This window comes from Oryctolagus cuniculus, chromosome 10 (genome assembly GCF_964237555.1).
Source record: "Oryctolagus cuniculus chromosome 10, mOryCun1.1, whole genome shotgun sequence".
Lineage (NCBI taxonomy): Eukaryota > Metazoa > Chordata > Mammalia > Lagomorpha > Leporidae > Oryctolagus > Oryctolagus cuniculus.
In genome coordinates this window covers 51,473,522-51,486,356 of record NC_091441.1, presented here as the reverse complement: position 1 = coordinate 51,486,356, position 12,835 = coordinate 51,473,522, and the positions used below count along the sequence as shown (strand labels likewise).

The following is a 12,835-nucleotide window of genomic DNA, read 5'->3' as shown; positions in this document are numbered from 1 at the left end:
TTTAATTTTTGCAACAATATTTTATAGTTTTCAGAGAATTAATTTTATACTTATTTTACTAAATTTGCTCTTAAGGTATATTATCCTTTTTGACTATTGTAAATGGAATTTTCTTTATGACTTATAAGTATTCATTTCAAGAGTATAAAAGTAGTTGGTTTTGTATGTTGATCTTGTGTCCTGCTACCTGGCTAGTTCTAATAGTTAAGGGTTTGTTAGAATTTTCTATATACAAGATCATGTCATCCATATGTAAATAGTTTTGTTCCTTTTAATTTTTGAGAGGCAGAGAGAGAGAGAAAGAAAGCTAAAGCTCCCATTTGCTGGTTCATTCCTAAAATGCCTGCAACAGGCCCATCTCCTACGTGGGGCACAGGAACCAATTACTTGAACCATCTCTGCTGCTTCTCAGGGTGCACACAAGCAGAAAGCTGACATTGGGAGCCGAGCTCCCAGGCATTCTGATTTGGGACATTGACATCTTAAATCTTAAATGGAATTTTAGCCATCAGACTAGACACCTACCCCTATTTCATCCTCTCTGATCCAGATGCCTTTTATTTCATTTTCTTGTCTAATTGTCTGGGTTAGAACTATCAGTATAGTATAAGACAGAATTAGTGATTATAGGCATTCTTGTCTCATTCCTCATCTATCCTTGTCTTGTTCCTGATCTTAGGGGGAAAGGATTTAGTCTTTTTTTATTATTAAGATTTATTTACTTGAAAGGAAGAGTTGGGGGTGGGGGAGAGATATCTCTTCCATCTTCTGGTTCATTCCCCAAATAGCCAAAATGGCCAAGGCTGGGCCAGGCCAAAGCCAGAAGCCTAGAACTCCACCCAGGTCTCCCACATGGGTGGGTGGCAGGGCCCAAACACTGGGGCCATTATCTACTGCTTGCCTAGGTGCGTTAGTAGGGAGCTAGTTCGGAAGTGGAACAGCCAGGACTTGAGCTGGTGCTTTTATGGGATGCTGGTGTTGCAGGTGGCAGCTTAACCCACTGCACCACAGTGCCAGCCCTAGCATTTAGTCTTTTACCATAAATATGATGTTAGATGTCTCTCTTTTTAAAAAAAATTAAGCTAATTAATTTGAAAGGCAGAATGGCAGAGGGTGAGATGAGAGAGATCTTACATCCTCTGTTTCACTCCCCAAATATCCTTTTTTTTTTTTTCTTTTTTAAAGATTTATTTATTTATTTGAAAGTCAGAGTTACACAGAGGAGAAGCAGAGAGAGAGAGGTCTTCCATCTGTTGGTTCACTCCCCAGTTGGCCTCAAAGGCCAGAGCTGTGCCAATCCAAAGCCAGGAGCCAGGAGCTGCTTCTGGGTCTTCCCATGTGGGTGCAGGGGCCCAAGGACTGGGCCATCTCCTACTGCCTTCCCAGGCCATAGCAGAGAGCTGGATCAGAAGTGGTGCAGCTGGGACCTGAACCAGCACCCATATAAGATGCCAGCACTGCAGCTGCTTTACCCCCTACTCCACAGCGCCAGCCCCCCCCCCGCCTTTTTAAGTAATAATATATGTGTATGTGTGTGTATATGTATTTCAAATAATTACTTATTTGAAAGGCAAAGTGACAGAGAGAAAGGACAAGACAGAGATCTTCATCCATTGGTTTAGTCCCCAAATGACTGCAACAGCTGGGGGCTGGGATAGGCCAAGGCCAGGAGCCAGGCACCCCATTGGAGTTTACAACATGGGTTACAGTGCTTGAGACCTCATCTGCTGTTTCCCTGGTGCATTAGCAGAGAGCTGGATTGGAAGCAGAGCAACTGGGACTTGAACCAGTATTCTGATAAGGGATGCAGGTGTCCCAAGCAGCTAGTGACAATACCTGTCCTGGAAATATTCTTTTATTGCTATTTTATTGACCACTTTTTTTATCTGAAAGAAAAGGGTGTTAAGTTTTGTTGAACGCTGTTTTGCATTTGTTGAGATGATCTTGTGGTTTTTGTCCTTTATTGATCTGTCATTTTATACTAATTAATGTTTTTTTAACTTTAATAAATATAAATTTCCAAAGTACAGCTTATGGGTTACAGTGGCTTTTCCGCCCCCATAACTTCCCTCCACCCGCCACCTGCCCATCTCCTGCTCCCTCTCCCATTCCTTATACTAATTAATGTTTGAATGCACCTCAAATTCCTGAGAGAAATATTCCTTGGTCGTGATGTATAATGCCTTTCGTATGTTAGTGGATTCTGTTTACTAGTGTTTGATTTAGAATTCTTGCATCTGTATTTATTCATAAGGGCTATTGGTCTGTAGTTTTCTTGTGATGTTTTTGTCTGTTTAGGTATCAGTAATACTTTACAGAATGAATTACAAATTCTCTCATTTATATTTTAGAAGAGTTTTTAAGGATTAACATTATTTTTCATTAAATGTTAGGGTGGTTTGACCAGTGAAGTCCAATGAAGTCATCTGGATCTGGAATCTTCTTATGGATATATTTTTTAGTTCATATCTTCATTTGTTAGAGCTCTATTAAGGTTGTTAATTCTTCCTCAGTTTTTTTTTTGTTTGTTTCAAGGAATTATTTGTTTTATCTAAATTACCTAAATTTTTGATTTGCAATTGTTTATAGTTTTATACTCTATTTCTGTGACGTTAAATAGTAATGTCTCATCTTGATTCCTGATTTTTTAGTTTTTTTGGTTACTCTAAGTAAAGGTGTGTCAACTTTGATTTCATTGTTTTTTTTTTCTCAATTTTTTTTTTTTTAATTTAAAAGCATTTCTTTAAAGATTGATTTGAGAGAGTTAGAGGGAGAGAAAGAGATCTCATTCACTGGTTCACTCGCTAAATGGCTGCAATGACTGCAGCTGGTTCAGGCTAATGCCAGAAGTCCATAGCTCCATCTGGATCTCCCAAGTAAGTGGCAGGAGCCCAAGCACCTAGGCTATCTGCTATCTTCTCAGCACACTAGTAGGGAGCTGGATTGGTAGCAGGGGAGCTGGAAGACTTGCAGGCAGCAGTTTAGCTCACTGCACCACCATGCTGGCCCTCGATTGTCTTTCTTTCCTTCCTTTTAAGATTCACTTTACTTTTGAAAGACACAGTTACAGAGACAGGGTGAAGGAAAGAGAGGGTGAGTAGGGAAAGAGAGTTTGAGAGATTGAGATCTTCTATTTTATATCCTCAAATGCCTACGATAGCTGGAGCTGGGCCAACCTGAAACCAGAAGCCAGGAACTCCATCTGGGTTTCTTCGTGGGTTGCAGAAACTCAAGTATTTGAGCCATCATCTCCTGCTTCCCAGGTGCATTAGCAGGGAACTGGGACTTGAACCTATACTCTGATATGGGATGCAGACTTCCCAAGCAACTTAACCTGCTGTTTCACAGTGCCTCCCCTTACCCTTTTCTTGTTTAAGTCAGACATTTACAGCTATAAGTTGCCTCCAAACACTGCTTTAGTTGAACGCCATAGATTTTGGTATGTTGTGTCTCCATATTAATTCATCTCAAAGTATTTTTGAATTAGCTTTGTGATTTTTTTTTTCATTGATTCATTGGTTGGTTAGGAGTGTGATATTTAACTTTTGTTTTTCCACCTTTGTTCTGTTACTGACTTCTAACTTCATTCTATTGTAGATCAAATCTTTTAACTTTATTGTTTTTTTTTTTTTTTAACATTTATTTATTTGAAAGGCAGAAATACAGAGAAAGAAGGGGCGGGGAGATATCCTCTGTCTTCTGGTTCATTCCCCAGTAGCCACCACAGCCTAGGCTGGGCCAGGCTGAAGCCAGGAGCCAGGAGCTTCTTCTGTGTCTCCCACATTGGTACAGAGGCCCAAGGACATAGGCCATCTTCCACTGCTTTTCCCAGGCCATTAGCAGGGAGCTGGATTGGAAGTGGAGCATCTGGGACTCAAACCAGTACCCATACGGATGCCAGCACTGCAGGCAGAGACTTAATCTTCTATATCACAGTGCTGACCTTCCTGTATTGAGTCTTTTTAAGTCTCCTAGTTTGTGTGTGTGTGTGTGTGTGTGTGTGTGTGTGTGTGTGTTTTGACAGGCAGAGTGGATAGTGAGAGAGAAAGGTCTTCCTTTTGCCATTGGTTCACCCTTCAATGGCTGCCGCGGCTGGCGCATCGTGCTGATCCGAAGCCAGGAGCCAGTTGCTTCTCCTGGTCTCCCATGTGGGTGCAGGGCCCAAGCACTTGGGCCATCCTCCACTGCACTCCCTGGCCACAGCAGAGAGCTGGCCTGGAAGAGGGGCAACCGGGACAGAATCCGGCGCCCCGACCGGGACTAGAACTCGGGGTGCTGGTGCCGCAGGTGGAAGATTAGCCTATTGAGCCGTGGCGCTGGCCTTGTGTTCTGTCTTGAAGAATGTTCCATGTACACTTAAGAATGCTGTTGCTAGGTGAAATATTCTTTAGATGTATGTTAAATCTAGTTGGTTAATTGTGTTTTACAGATCTTGCATTTTCTAATTTTGTGTCTAGTTCTTTACTGAAAGTGGTATTGAAGTCTCCCAGTAGTGTTGAACTTTTTGTTTTTCCCTTCTCTTATCTCAGTTTTTACTTTTAATTGTAGACTCCATAGTTTGGTGCATATATGTTTAAAATGTTATAGCTTCCTGGGCTGGTATTGTGGTACAGTGGATTAAAGTCATTTCTTGTGATACTCATGTCAGAGTGCCGATTTGAGTCTTGGTTACTCTGCTGCCAATCCAGCTTCCTGCTGATAATTAGGCTGGCAAAGCCTTTGTCACCCATGTTTCTGGCTCCTGCCTTTTTTTTTTTTTTTTTAAAGATTTATTATTATTTGAAAGTCAGAGTTACAGAGAGAGAGAGACACCTTCCATCTGCTGGTTCACCCCCAAGCTGGCTACAACGGTAAAGGCTGGGCCAGCCTGCAGCCAGGAGCCAGCAGCTTCTTCCAGTCTCCCATATGGATAGCAGGGGCCCAAGCATGAGTGCCATCTTGCACTGCTTTTCTCAAGCCATTAGCAGGGAGCTTTATTGGAAGTGGAGCAGCCAGGACACGAACTGGTGCCCATAGGAGATGCCAGCATTGTAGGCTGGCACACTAAACCACAAGACTGGCCCATATTGTGGCCATCTGGGGAGTGAACCAGTAGATGGAAGATCTCTCCTTCCCTCCTTCCCTCCTTCCCTCCTTCCCTCCTCTGTCCTCTCTCTGTCACTCTGCCTTTCAAATAAATAAATAGATAAATCTTTTTAAAGAAGTTATAGCTTCCTAATTTATTGGGCTTTTTATCTTTAGTAACGTTTTCTGTTTGAAAGTCTATTTTGTTTGATATTATTGTGACCACTTCAGCTTTCTTATGGTTGCTGTTGGATGAGATTTTTTTCTATCTTTTTTAGTTTCAGTTCTTTTGTATCTTTAAGGTAATGTGCATCTCCTGTAGACAGCACATCATTGGATTTCATTTTTTAAAATCTGATTGGACACTTTTTGCCTTTTGATTTTTGAATTTTTTCCTTAGAGATTGCTCTAGAACATACAATATAAAGCTTTTGGAATCTATTTCACATTTATATTTGCTTATTCAGTGAGATAAAGAAACCTTTGTGGGGTCGGTGCTGTGGCGTAGCGGGTAAACCACCGCCTGCAGTGCCGGTATCCCATATGGGTTTGAGTCCTGGCTGCTCCACTTCTGATCCAGCTCTCTGCTATGGCCTGGGAAAGCAGCAGAAGATGGCCCAAGTCCTTGGGCCCCTGCACCCTCGTGGGAGACCCAGAGGAAGCTCCTGGCTCCTGGCTCCTGGCTTCAGATCGGCATAGCTCCGGCCATTGCGGCCAACTAGGCAGCGAATCAGCGGATGGAAGACCTCTCTCTCTCTCTCTGCCTCTCCTCTCTGTGTAACTCTGACTTTCAAATAAAATAAAATAAATCTAAAAAAAAAAAACAAAAACAAACCTTTGTTTAGCTCATTTCCTTCTTACCTCTTTGTGGATGTGTGCTATTATTTCTCTACACATTGCATCTGGATATATTATAAATACATTATCTTATTATAATTATCTTATGTAATTTATGTCTTATAAAGCAATGAAGGGAAGGTATTTGACCCAGAGATTAGAATGCCATTTCAGATGCCAGCATACCATACCAGAGTAAATGGGTTTGAGTCCTGGCTCAGCTTTCCATTTTCCTGCTAATATGCTGGGAGGCAACAGTGATAGCTCAAACACTTGGGTCCCTACCATCCATATGGGACACTCAAATTGAGTTCTAGGCTCCTGGCTTTGGCTCAGCCCCAGCTATTGCCAACTTTTGGTGAGTGAACCAGTGAGTGGAATATTTGTTTGTGTGTCTTTGTCTCTTCGCCTTTCAAATGAAAAAAAAATCAAAATAAATGATATCTTACTGTTTTAAATTTTACCTTTTCCTGTCATTGACTCTGCTTTTTCTCTTTAAAACTATTTTATTTTATTTATTTGAAATCCAGAGTCTGAGTCAGACATTGAATCCAAATACTCTGATGTGCAGTGTGGGTGTCCTAAATGACATCATTACTACTAGTCCAAATGCCCACTCCATGAAATAAAATTTTATCCCCTTTTGTAGTTTACCTTTTTATCTGATGCTGTCTTTTGTTCATCAAAAATTTTAAAATATAGTTTAATCTGTCAGATTTCACCTATTTTAACAAATCTTTTTCTATCCCAATTTCAAAAGATAATTTTCTGTGTTGTCTAAAAGTTTGAAATATTCTTTTACTTTTATATTTTTGTATCCTTAATGCACCTGGGTTTTTGTGAGTGTGTATGCAACAGGCATCCAATTTTCTTTTCTGTATAGATGAATAATTAGGCCAGCCTTAGCTATTGAATGGTCCTTCCTTCTCTCGGGAATCTGTAGACCTCTTAGGAAACCTGATATAGGCTGAGCTTCCCTAATCCTGAAATCTGAAGTACTTGAAATACAAAATGCTGTGAAATCTGGACTTTCTATGCACCAACAGGAAAGTTTTGGACTTCAGAGCATTTCAGTTTTTGGGTTTTCAGATTAGAGAGGTTCAACTAGTAAAGTTTATTCAAATACTCTAAAACCCAAAAAATTCAATCTGAAACACTTCTGGTCATCAGTGCTTCAGATAAGAGATATTCAACATGTACAACATACCAGTATGAGTCTATTTTGGGGTTCTTTTTTTAATTTTTTTGCTTATTTGAAAAAGAAGGGGTGGTAGAGAGAGAGAGGGGTAGAGAGAGAGAGAGAGATTTAGCCAGGCCAAAACCAGGAACCTGGAACTCAATCCAAGTCTCCCATATGAATGGCTGGGACACAAGTACTTGGGCCATCACCTGCTTCCTTCCAAGGTGCACGTTGCAGGAAGCTGGGATTGGAAGCAGACCTAGGACTCTTAATATGGGATATGGGTATCCCAAGTACTATCTTAGTCCCTATGCCTAAAGCCCACTCCTGGGGTTCTCTATTCTGTTCTATCTTGTACTGTTACCATACCATCTTAATTACTTCATAAATAGTTTTGATTTTTATAAAGGGAAGATATTTTGCTTTCTTCAGGGTTATCTTGCCATATTAAAGCTTAGACATAATATTTTAAATAGTTTTGAATGAAAACACTTTTCTGTTTTATGTGATCATTAGCACACCTGGAATTCAGTATGTAGTAATCATTTATTCAAAAAGAATGTAAGACAATATGTGATGTTTATGTTTGATTAGTTCAGAAGTCACTTTTTTTTTTTTTTAACCTATAGGAACAGTTTTGATCAAAAGTAACAGTGGTCAGTTAATGTTGGTATCTCCTCAGCAAGCCGTGACAAGAGCTGAGACCACAAGTAATGTAACTTCAAGGCCAGCAATACCCACGAATACTCAAACAGTCAAAATCTGTACCGTGCCGGTAATGTACCATCATATTTTTTCATTTTCTTTAGTTTTTTTTAGTGTACACTTTTGCTTTTTAAAAAAATTTGAGTGATGATTCTATTCAAGTTTCTAAATAAAGTGTCTGAATATGTTAATTTAACAAGTTTTTTTGGTATTGTCATTTGATAATTAGCAAAATAATGAAAGTTCAGTCTTCATATTTAAACATTTTATAGTCCTCAAAGGAATGTTCAAAGGAAAAGGTACATCTTAAATGGGAAGAAAATAAGCATTTTGTTTGTTTTAATTTGTGACAAAAAACTGATGCCCCTTTGTAGTACTCATTTTTATCTATACCTTATAATAATTATCAAGAAATACAAAAATCTGATGTACTATTTCATTATTTTGGCATTGTTAGAAAATGGCTTATTTCACATACATGATAATCTTTCTAGATAACAGCTTCCTCATGTGACAGAATTATGGGAATCTTTATTTAAACAAAATGCTGAATTACATTCAGCATGGTGACTCAGGCTCAACCTAAGGAAAGACTGCATTGGTTTTTTATGGGAATATCGTTTTCTGCCAGTGTTGTGTTCTTCTAATTTAACAGTAGGTGCTCAGCTTGTTATTTTCTGTCAATAATAGCTGCTGCTGCTTTTTCTAGTTGGTTTATCTAACTGCTGTGGGTTGAGATCATAAGTTAGCCAAGTTTTGTTTGTAATTAATTTTTTTTTTGACAGGCAGAGTTAGACAGTGAAAGAGAGAGACAGAGAGAAAGGTCTTCCTTTCCGTTGGTTCACCCCGCAAATGGCCACTGCGGCTGGCGCGCTGCACCGATCTGAAGCCAGGAGCCAAGTGCTTCCTCCTGGTCTCCCAAGCGGGTGCAGGGCCCAAGCACTTGGGCCATCCTCCACTGCACTCCTTGGCCACTAGCAACCGGGACTAGAACCCTGGGTGCAGGCTCCACAGGCAGAGGATTAGCCAAGTGAGCCGCGGCGCCGGCCAGTAATTAAATATTAAATAAGAACTTAATGTTAAATACCATAATACTTATTTAGTTGGAGATTTCAGATAAATGGCGTATTTATTCAATCAATTGCCTCCTGGGAAACCTGCAGTGAATTTAAACTGGTCAGTTGATGAGTTAGGTTTATGGTATAAAATGTGCATAAAACCATTAGGTTATAAAGCCAATTATAAAAAGTAAATTTGCTATGGTAAAGTATTCTAATGTTCACCATAGTACTGATTTTTAACTACTAATGATGATGACTTGTGTTATCTTGCCTCCCCTCCCAAGAATTCTAGCTCACAATTAATCAAGAAAGTAGCAGTGGCACCTGTTAAAAAACTGGCACAAACAGGAACTACTGTGGTAACCACTGTTCCGAAGTCTTCCTCAGTACAAGTAAGTTGTGACTTACTTGTGGCCATGTGTACACTGGTTATTTTCTCATCTTTCTTTATTATTTAATTATTTCCTGCCAGATGGATAGGTTGCTGACTGCATGACCTTGAAAGAGCAATTCAGTGATAGATGATGATAATTTGAAGCAGGGAATACATTTATTTGTTGGAGGTATGAGAAACAGGAAAACATAGAGTATATTCTTGATATATTCTAACTAAATGTATTACATTTATACAAATATATCTAGTAACCATGTGTCACACTCTGGAAGCAGATGCTGAGACAGAATTTGGTATATGAGATATTTATTAGTGATAAATACCAGTAAAGGACAGTAGGTAAATAAGAGTGTGAACTAAATGCAAGTCCAATAAATCCTCAGCCAACCTGGTGGGGGACTTTGGAGCATGTGTAGCCAGTTAGCACTGTCCCACTGTGGACCAGCATGATCCCCCAGTTCTTAATTCCTGCCCTGTGATCAATCCTCTGGCTTTGGACTCTCCTGGGGAAGTTGTGCTCTGCAGCTGAGGCAAACTTGATGAACAACTAGAGGCTGTCTAATAGTATTCCCAGCAGCTAGGAGAGCTCAGATCCCTGACTCATCACAGTCTGCTTCTTCTGTCACTTGGCTCTACTTCTTCATACATGTTGGAGACCAGCTGTTATGGGATTTTGATTTTCTTTTTTCTTTGGGGAAGCAAAGGAGAGCAGATTAATAGGATGAAGTTCAGGCCCCAATAGCTAGTCTCTGGCTGTAGCTGATAGAAATTAACTACCTCTTCCTTTATCCAATTGAGATTCCACATACCATCAGCTATCAATTGTAATGATGGTTTTGATGGGTTAAGTTGTAGCATGACCAGACCCTCGTCCCTGGGGGATCCAAGGTCCTGATCACTGTGCTTTATTTGAGGCCAGGGTTGCTACACTTGCCCACTTTTTAAAATATTTATTTATTTATTTGAAAGGCAGAAAAACAGAGAGAGGGAGAGACAGAGAAAGAGAGATCTTTCATCTGCTGGTTCGTTCCCCAAATAGCTGTAACATATGGGGCAAAGCCAAGGCAAAGCCAGGAGCTTCTTCTGGGTCTCACACATGGGTGCAGGGGACCACACACTTGGGCTGTCTTCCACTGCTTTCTCAGGTGCATTGGCAGGGAGCTGGATCAGCCAGGACTCAAATTGGCGGCCATATGGGATACTGACACTGCAGGTGGTGGCTTAACCTGCTACACCACAGTGCCAGCCCCTGTACTTGCCCATTAATCTTCATAATTGGTGCAGGAAATATTAGTAGATATTCAAGTGAATCACCTATGTGTTCCTTTTTGCCTCTTATTTCATTTTCTGCCACTATACAAAATACTGAGGACAAAAAACCATACTTACAACATGGTCTTCGATGCTTAGGATTGCCATTTGTACATGGTGAGTTTTCAGGACACAGAACAAATTATGTTGTGTTGGGATAACTGAAGGAACTTCACTATGCTCATTATTTTTCTGGGAGCCAGTTTAGGGATAAAGTGAATTTCTTAGATATTACTTCCTAGAGTTTATCAGAGATTCTCCACATCCATTGACTTTAGTACCCCCACCTTGCCAACTGCAGCCGCAGTTTTTTTTTTTTTTTTTTTTTTTTTAAGATTGATTTATTTTATTTGAAAGGCGGAGTTGTAGAGAGGCAGAGACAGAGAGAGAAAGGAGGGTATTCTATCCGCTGGTTCACTCTCCAGATGTCCACAATGGCCGGAGCTAAGTTGATCCTAAGCTAGGATCTTCCTCTGGAAGCTTCCTCTGGGTCTTGAATGTGGGTACAGGGGCTCAAGGACTTGGGCCATCCTCCACTGCTTTCCCAGGCACATCAGTAAGGAGCTAGATCAGAAGTGGACTGGAATTGGCACCCATATGGATTGCTGGCACTGCAGGCAGTGTCTTTACCCACTGTGCCACAGTGCCAGCTCCTGTAGCCACAGTTTTAGTTCTGTATTCTCTGAATATCCATGGAAGTCTTAATAGGAATAAAAAGTGAAAGCTTGGGTTAATTTAGTGATCACAACTGGTGGCCAGTAACTATGTTTGTAATTTTTATAGAGAGGCAACCAGGAGTTCATAAACTGGGATTTCTGAATTCAGATGGTGAGAAAAGTATAATAAACTCAAACTGAAATTTAGAATTTCTTTTAGCTATGAATGTGGGCTTCAATCCATTGAGCCATAGAGTGCTACAGTGTATTAATGTATACCTGTAACTCTCACAATAGAAACCACTATTTTTGTATTTCTTCAGATATCATAGTTATTTTGAAATGTTATTCATGCTCATTGCCATATTAAAATTAATAATATTTATTAGCTTCACTATCAGTCTTATTTTTAATATATTAATTTAAAAATTGTGTATCAAAGAAAGATTTAGTCTTTACTTAATGTATACTAAACTGATCTTCTGTATATATAGAAAATTGAAAATGAATCTTGACATGAATGGAAGGGGAGAGAGAGCGGGAAAGGGGAAGTGTCGCTCCCCCTCTTCGTGGAGGAGCAACACTGAACCCTGCCTAGGCTTCATATCCGAGTCACGGCACCATTATGTCGCTCCCCGTCTTCGTGGAGGAACGACACAGGACCCTGCGCTGTTCCTTTGTCTGCTCGGCCCTCCCCGGGTTTGCTGCTGGTTCTTCCCGGGTTGGCTACTGTCCCTTCCACCTCTGTGGAAGGGCAGTTCCCCCTGGCCACATTCCCCACTTACGCAGGGGAGCGGCACACCGCCGGCCGGCTCTCTCGGGGGCTGCACAGGTGTTCCTTCAGGTAGATGTTCCTCTTAGATGTTCCTGGTGCATGCCGTCTCTCTCCTCCTTTATAGTCCTCCTCCGCCAATCCCAACTCGGCTGCCCACACGCCTAGTACGCTGCTCTCCAATCAGGAGCAAGTCCTACAGTTTATTGGTTGAACTGGAGGCAGCTGTGTAAAAGCTGTTTTCTTCTCTCCCAGCGCCATACTGTGGGAGAGCAGATGCACAGAACAAGTCTTAATTCCAGTAACTTAGTCTAGTCCGGATTGCTCCCCACAGGGAAGGTTGCAGGTGGGAGGGGGGAAGTCATGGTGGGGGGGGGGAGCCAATGTAGTCCATAAGCTGTACTTTGGAAATCTATATTCATTAAATAAAAGTTAAAAAAAAAAAAGAAAGATTTAGTACATATAGCTCTAATGTGGTATATCTAGGTTGCTTAGTTTTTTCCTTGGATTATTTTTCCATATGTATTTATTTCTCTGTGGCCATTTATTTTTCCTAATTTAAATTGGCATATATTTTAAGCTGGTTTGCTCCTCAGGGATAGTCTAGGGCAGTAGAAATTATCAAAGAATAAAGTTAGGCCGGCACCGTGGCTCAATAGGCTAGTCCTCCGCCTTGCGGCGCCAGCACACCGGGTTCTAGTCCCGGTTGGGGCGCCGGATTCTGTTCCGGTTGCCCCTCTTCCAGGCCAGCTCTGCTGTGGCCTGGGAAGGCAGTGGAGGATGGCCCAAGTGCTTGGGCCCTGCACCCCATGGGAGACCAGGATAAGCACCTGGCTCCTGGCTTCAGATCAGCGT

The 12,835-nt window shown here is 41.0% G+C and overlaps 1 protein-coding gene across 2 annotated transcripts in view; it reads left to right on the top strand.

Annotated features, from left to right (window-relative positions):
- TAF4B (TATA-box binding protein associated factor 4b) overlaps positions 1 to 12,835 on the top strand; it is a 135,810-nt gene that overhangs the window by 17,112 nt on the left and 105,863 nt on the right. Inside the window, exons 2-3 of one of the 2 annotated variants that reach the window (XM_002713611.5) lie at positions 7,711 to 7,856; positions 9,132 to 9,239. In XM_002713611.5, the coding sequence (XP_002713657.2) occupies positions 7,711 to 7,856; positions 9,132 to 9,239 (254 nt within the window). The remainder of the gene's footprint in view (positions 1 to 7,710; positions 7,857 to 9,131; positions 9,240 to 12,835) is intronic. The other variant, XM_008261165.4, reaches the window with a different exon arrangement.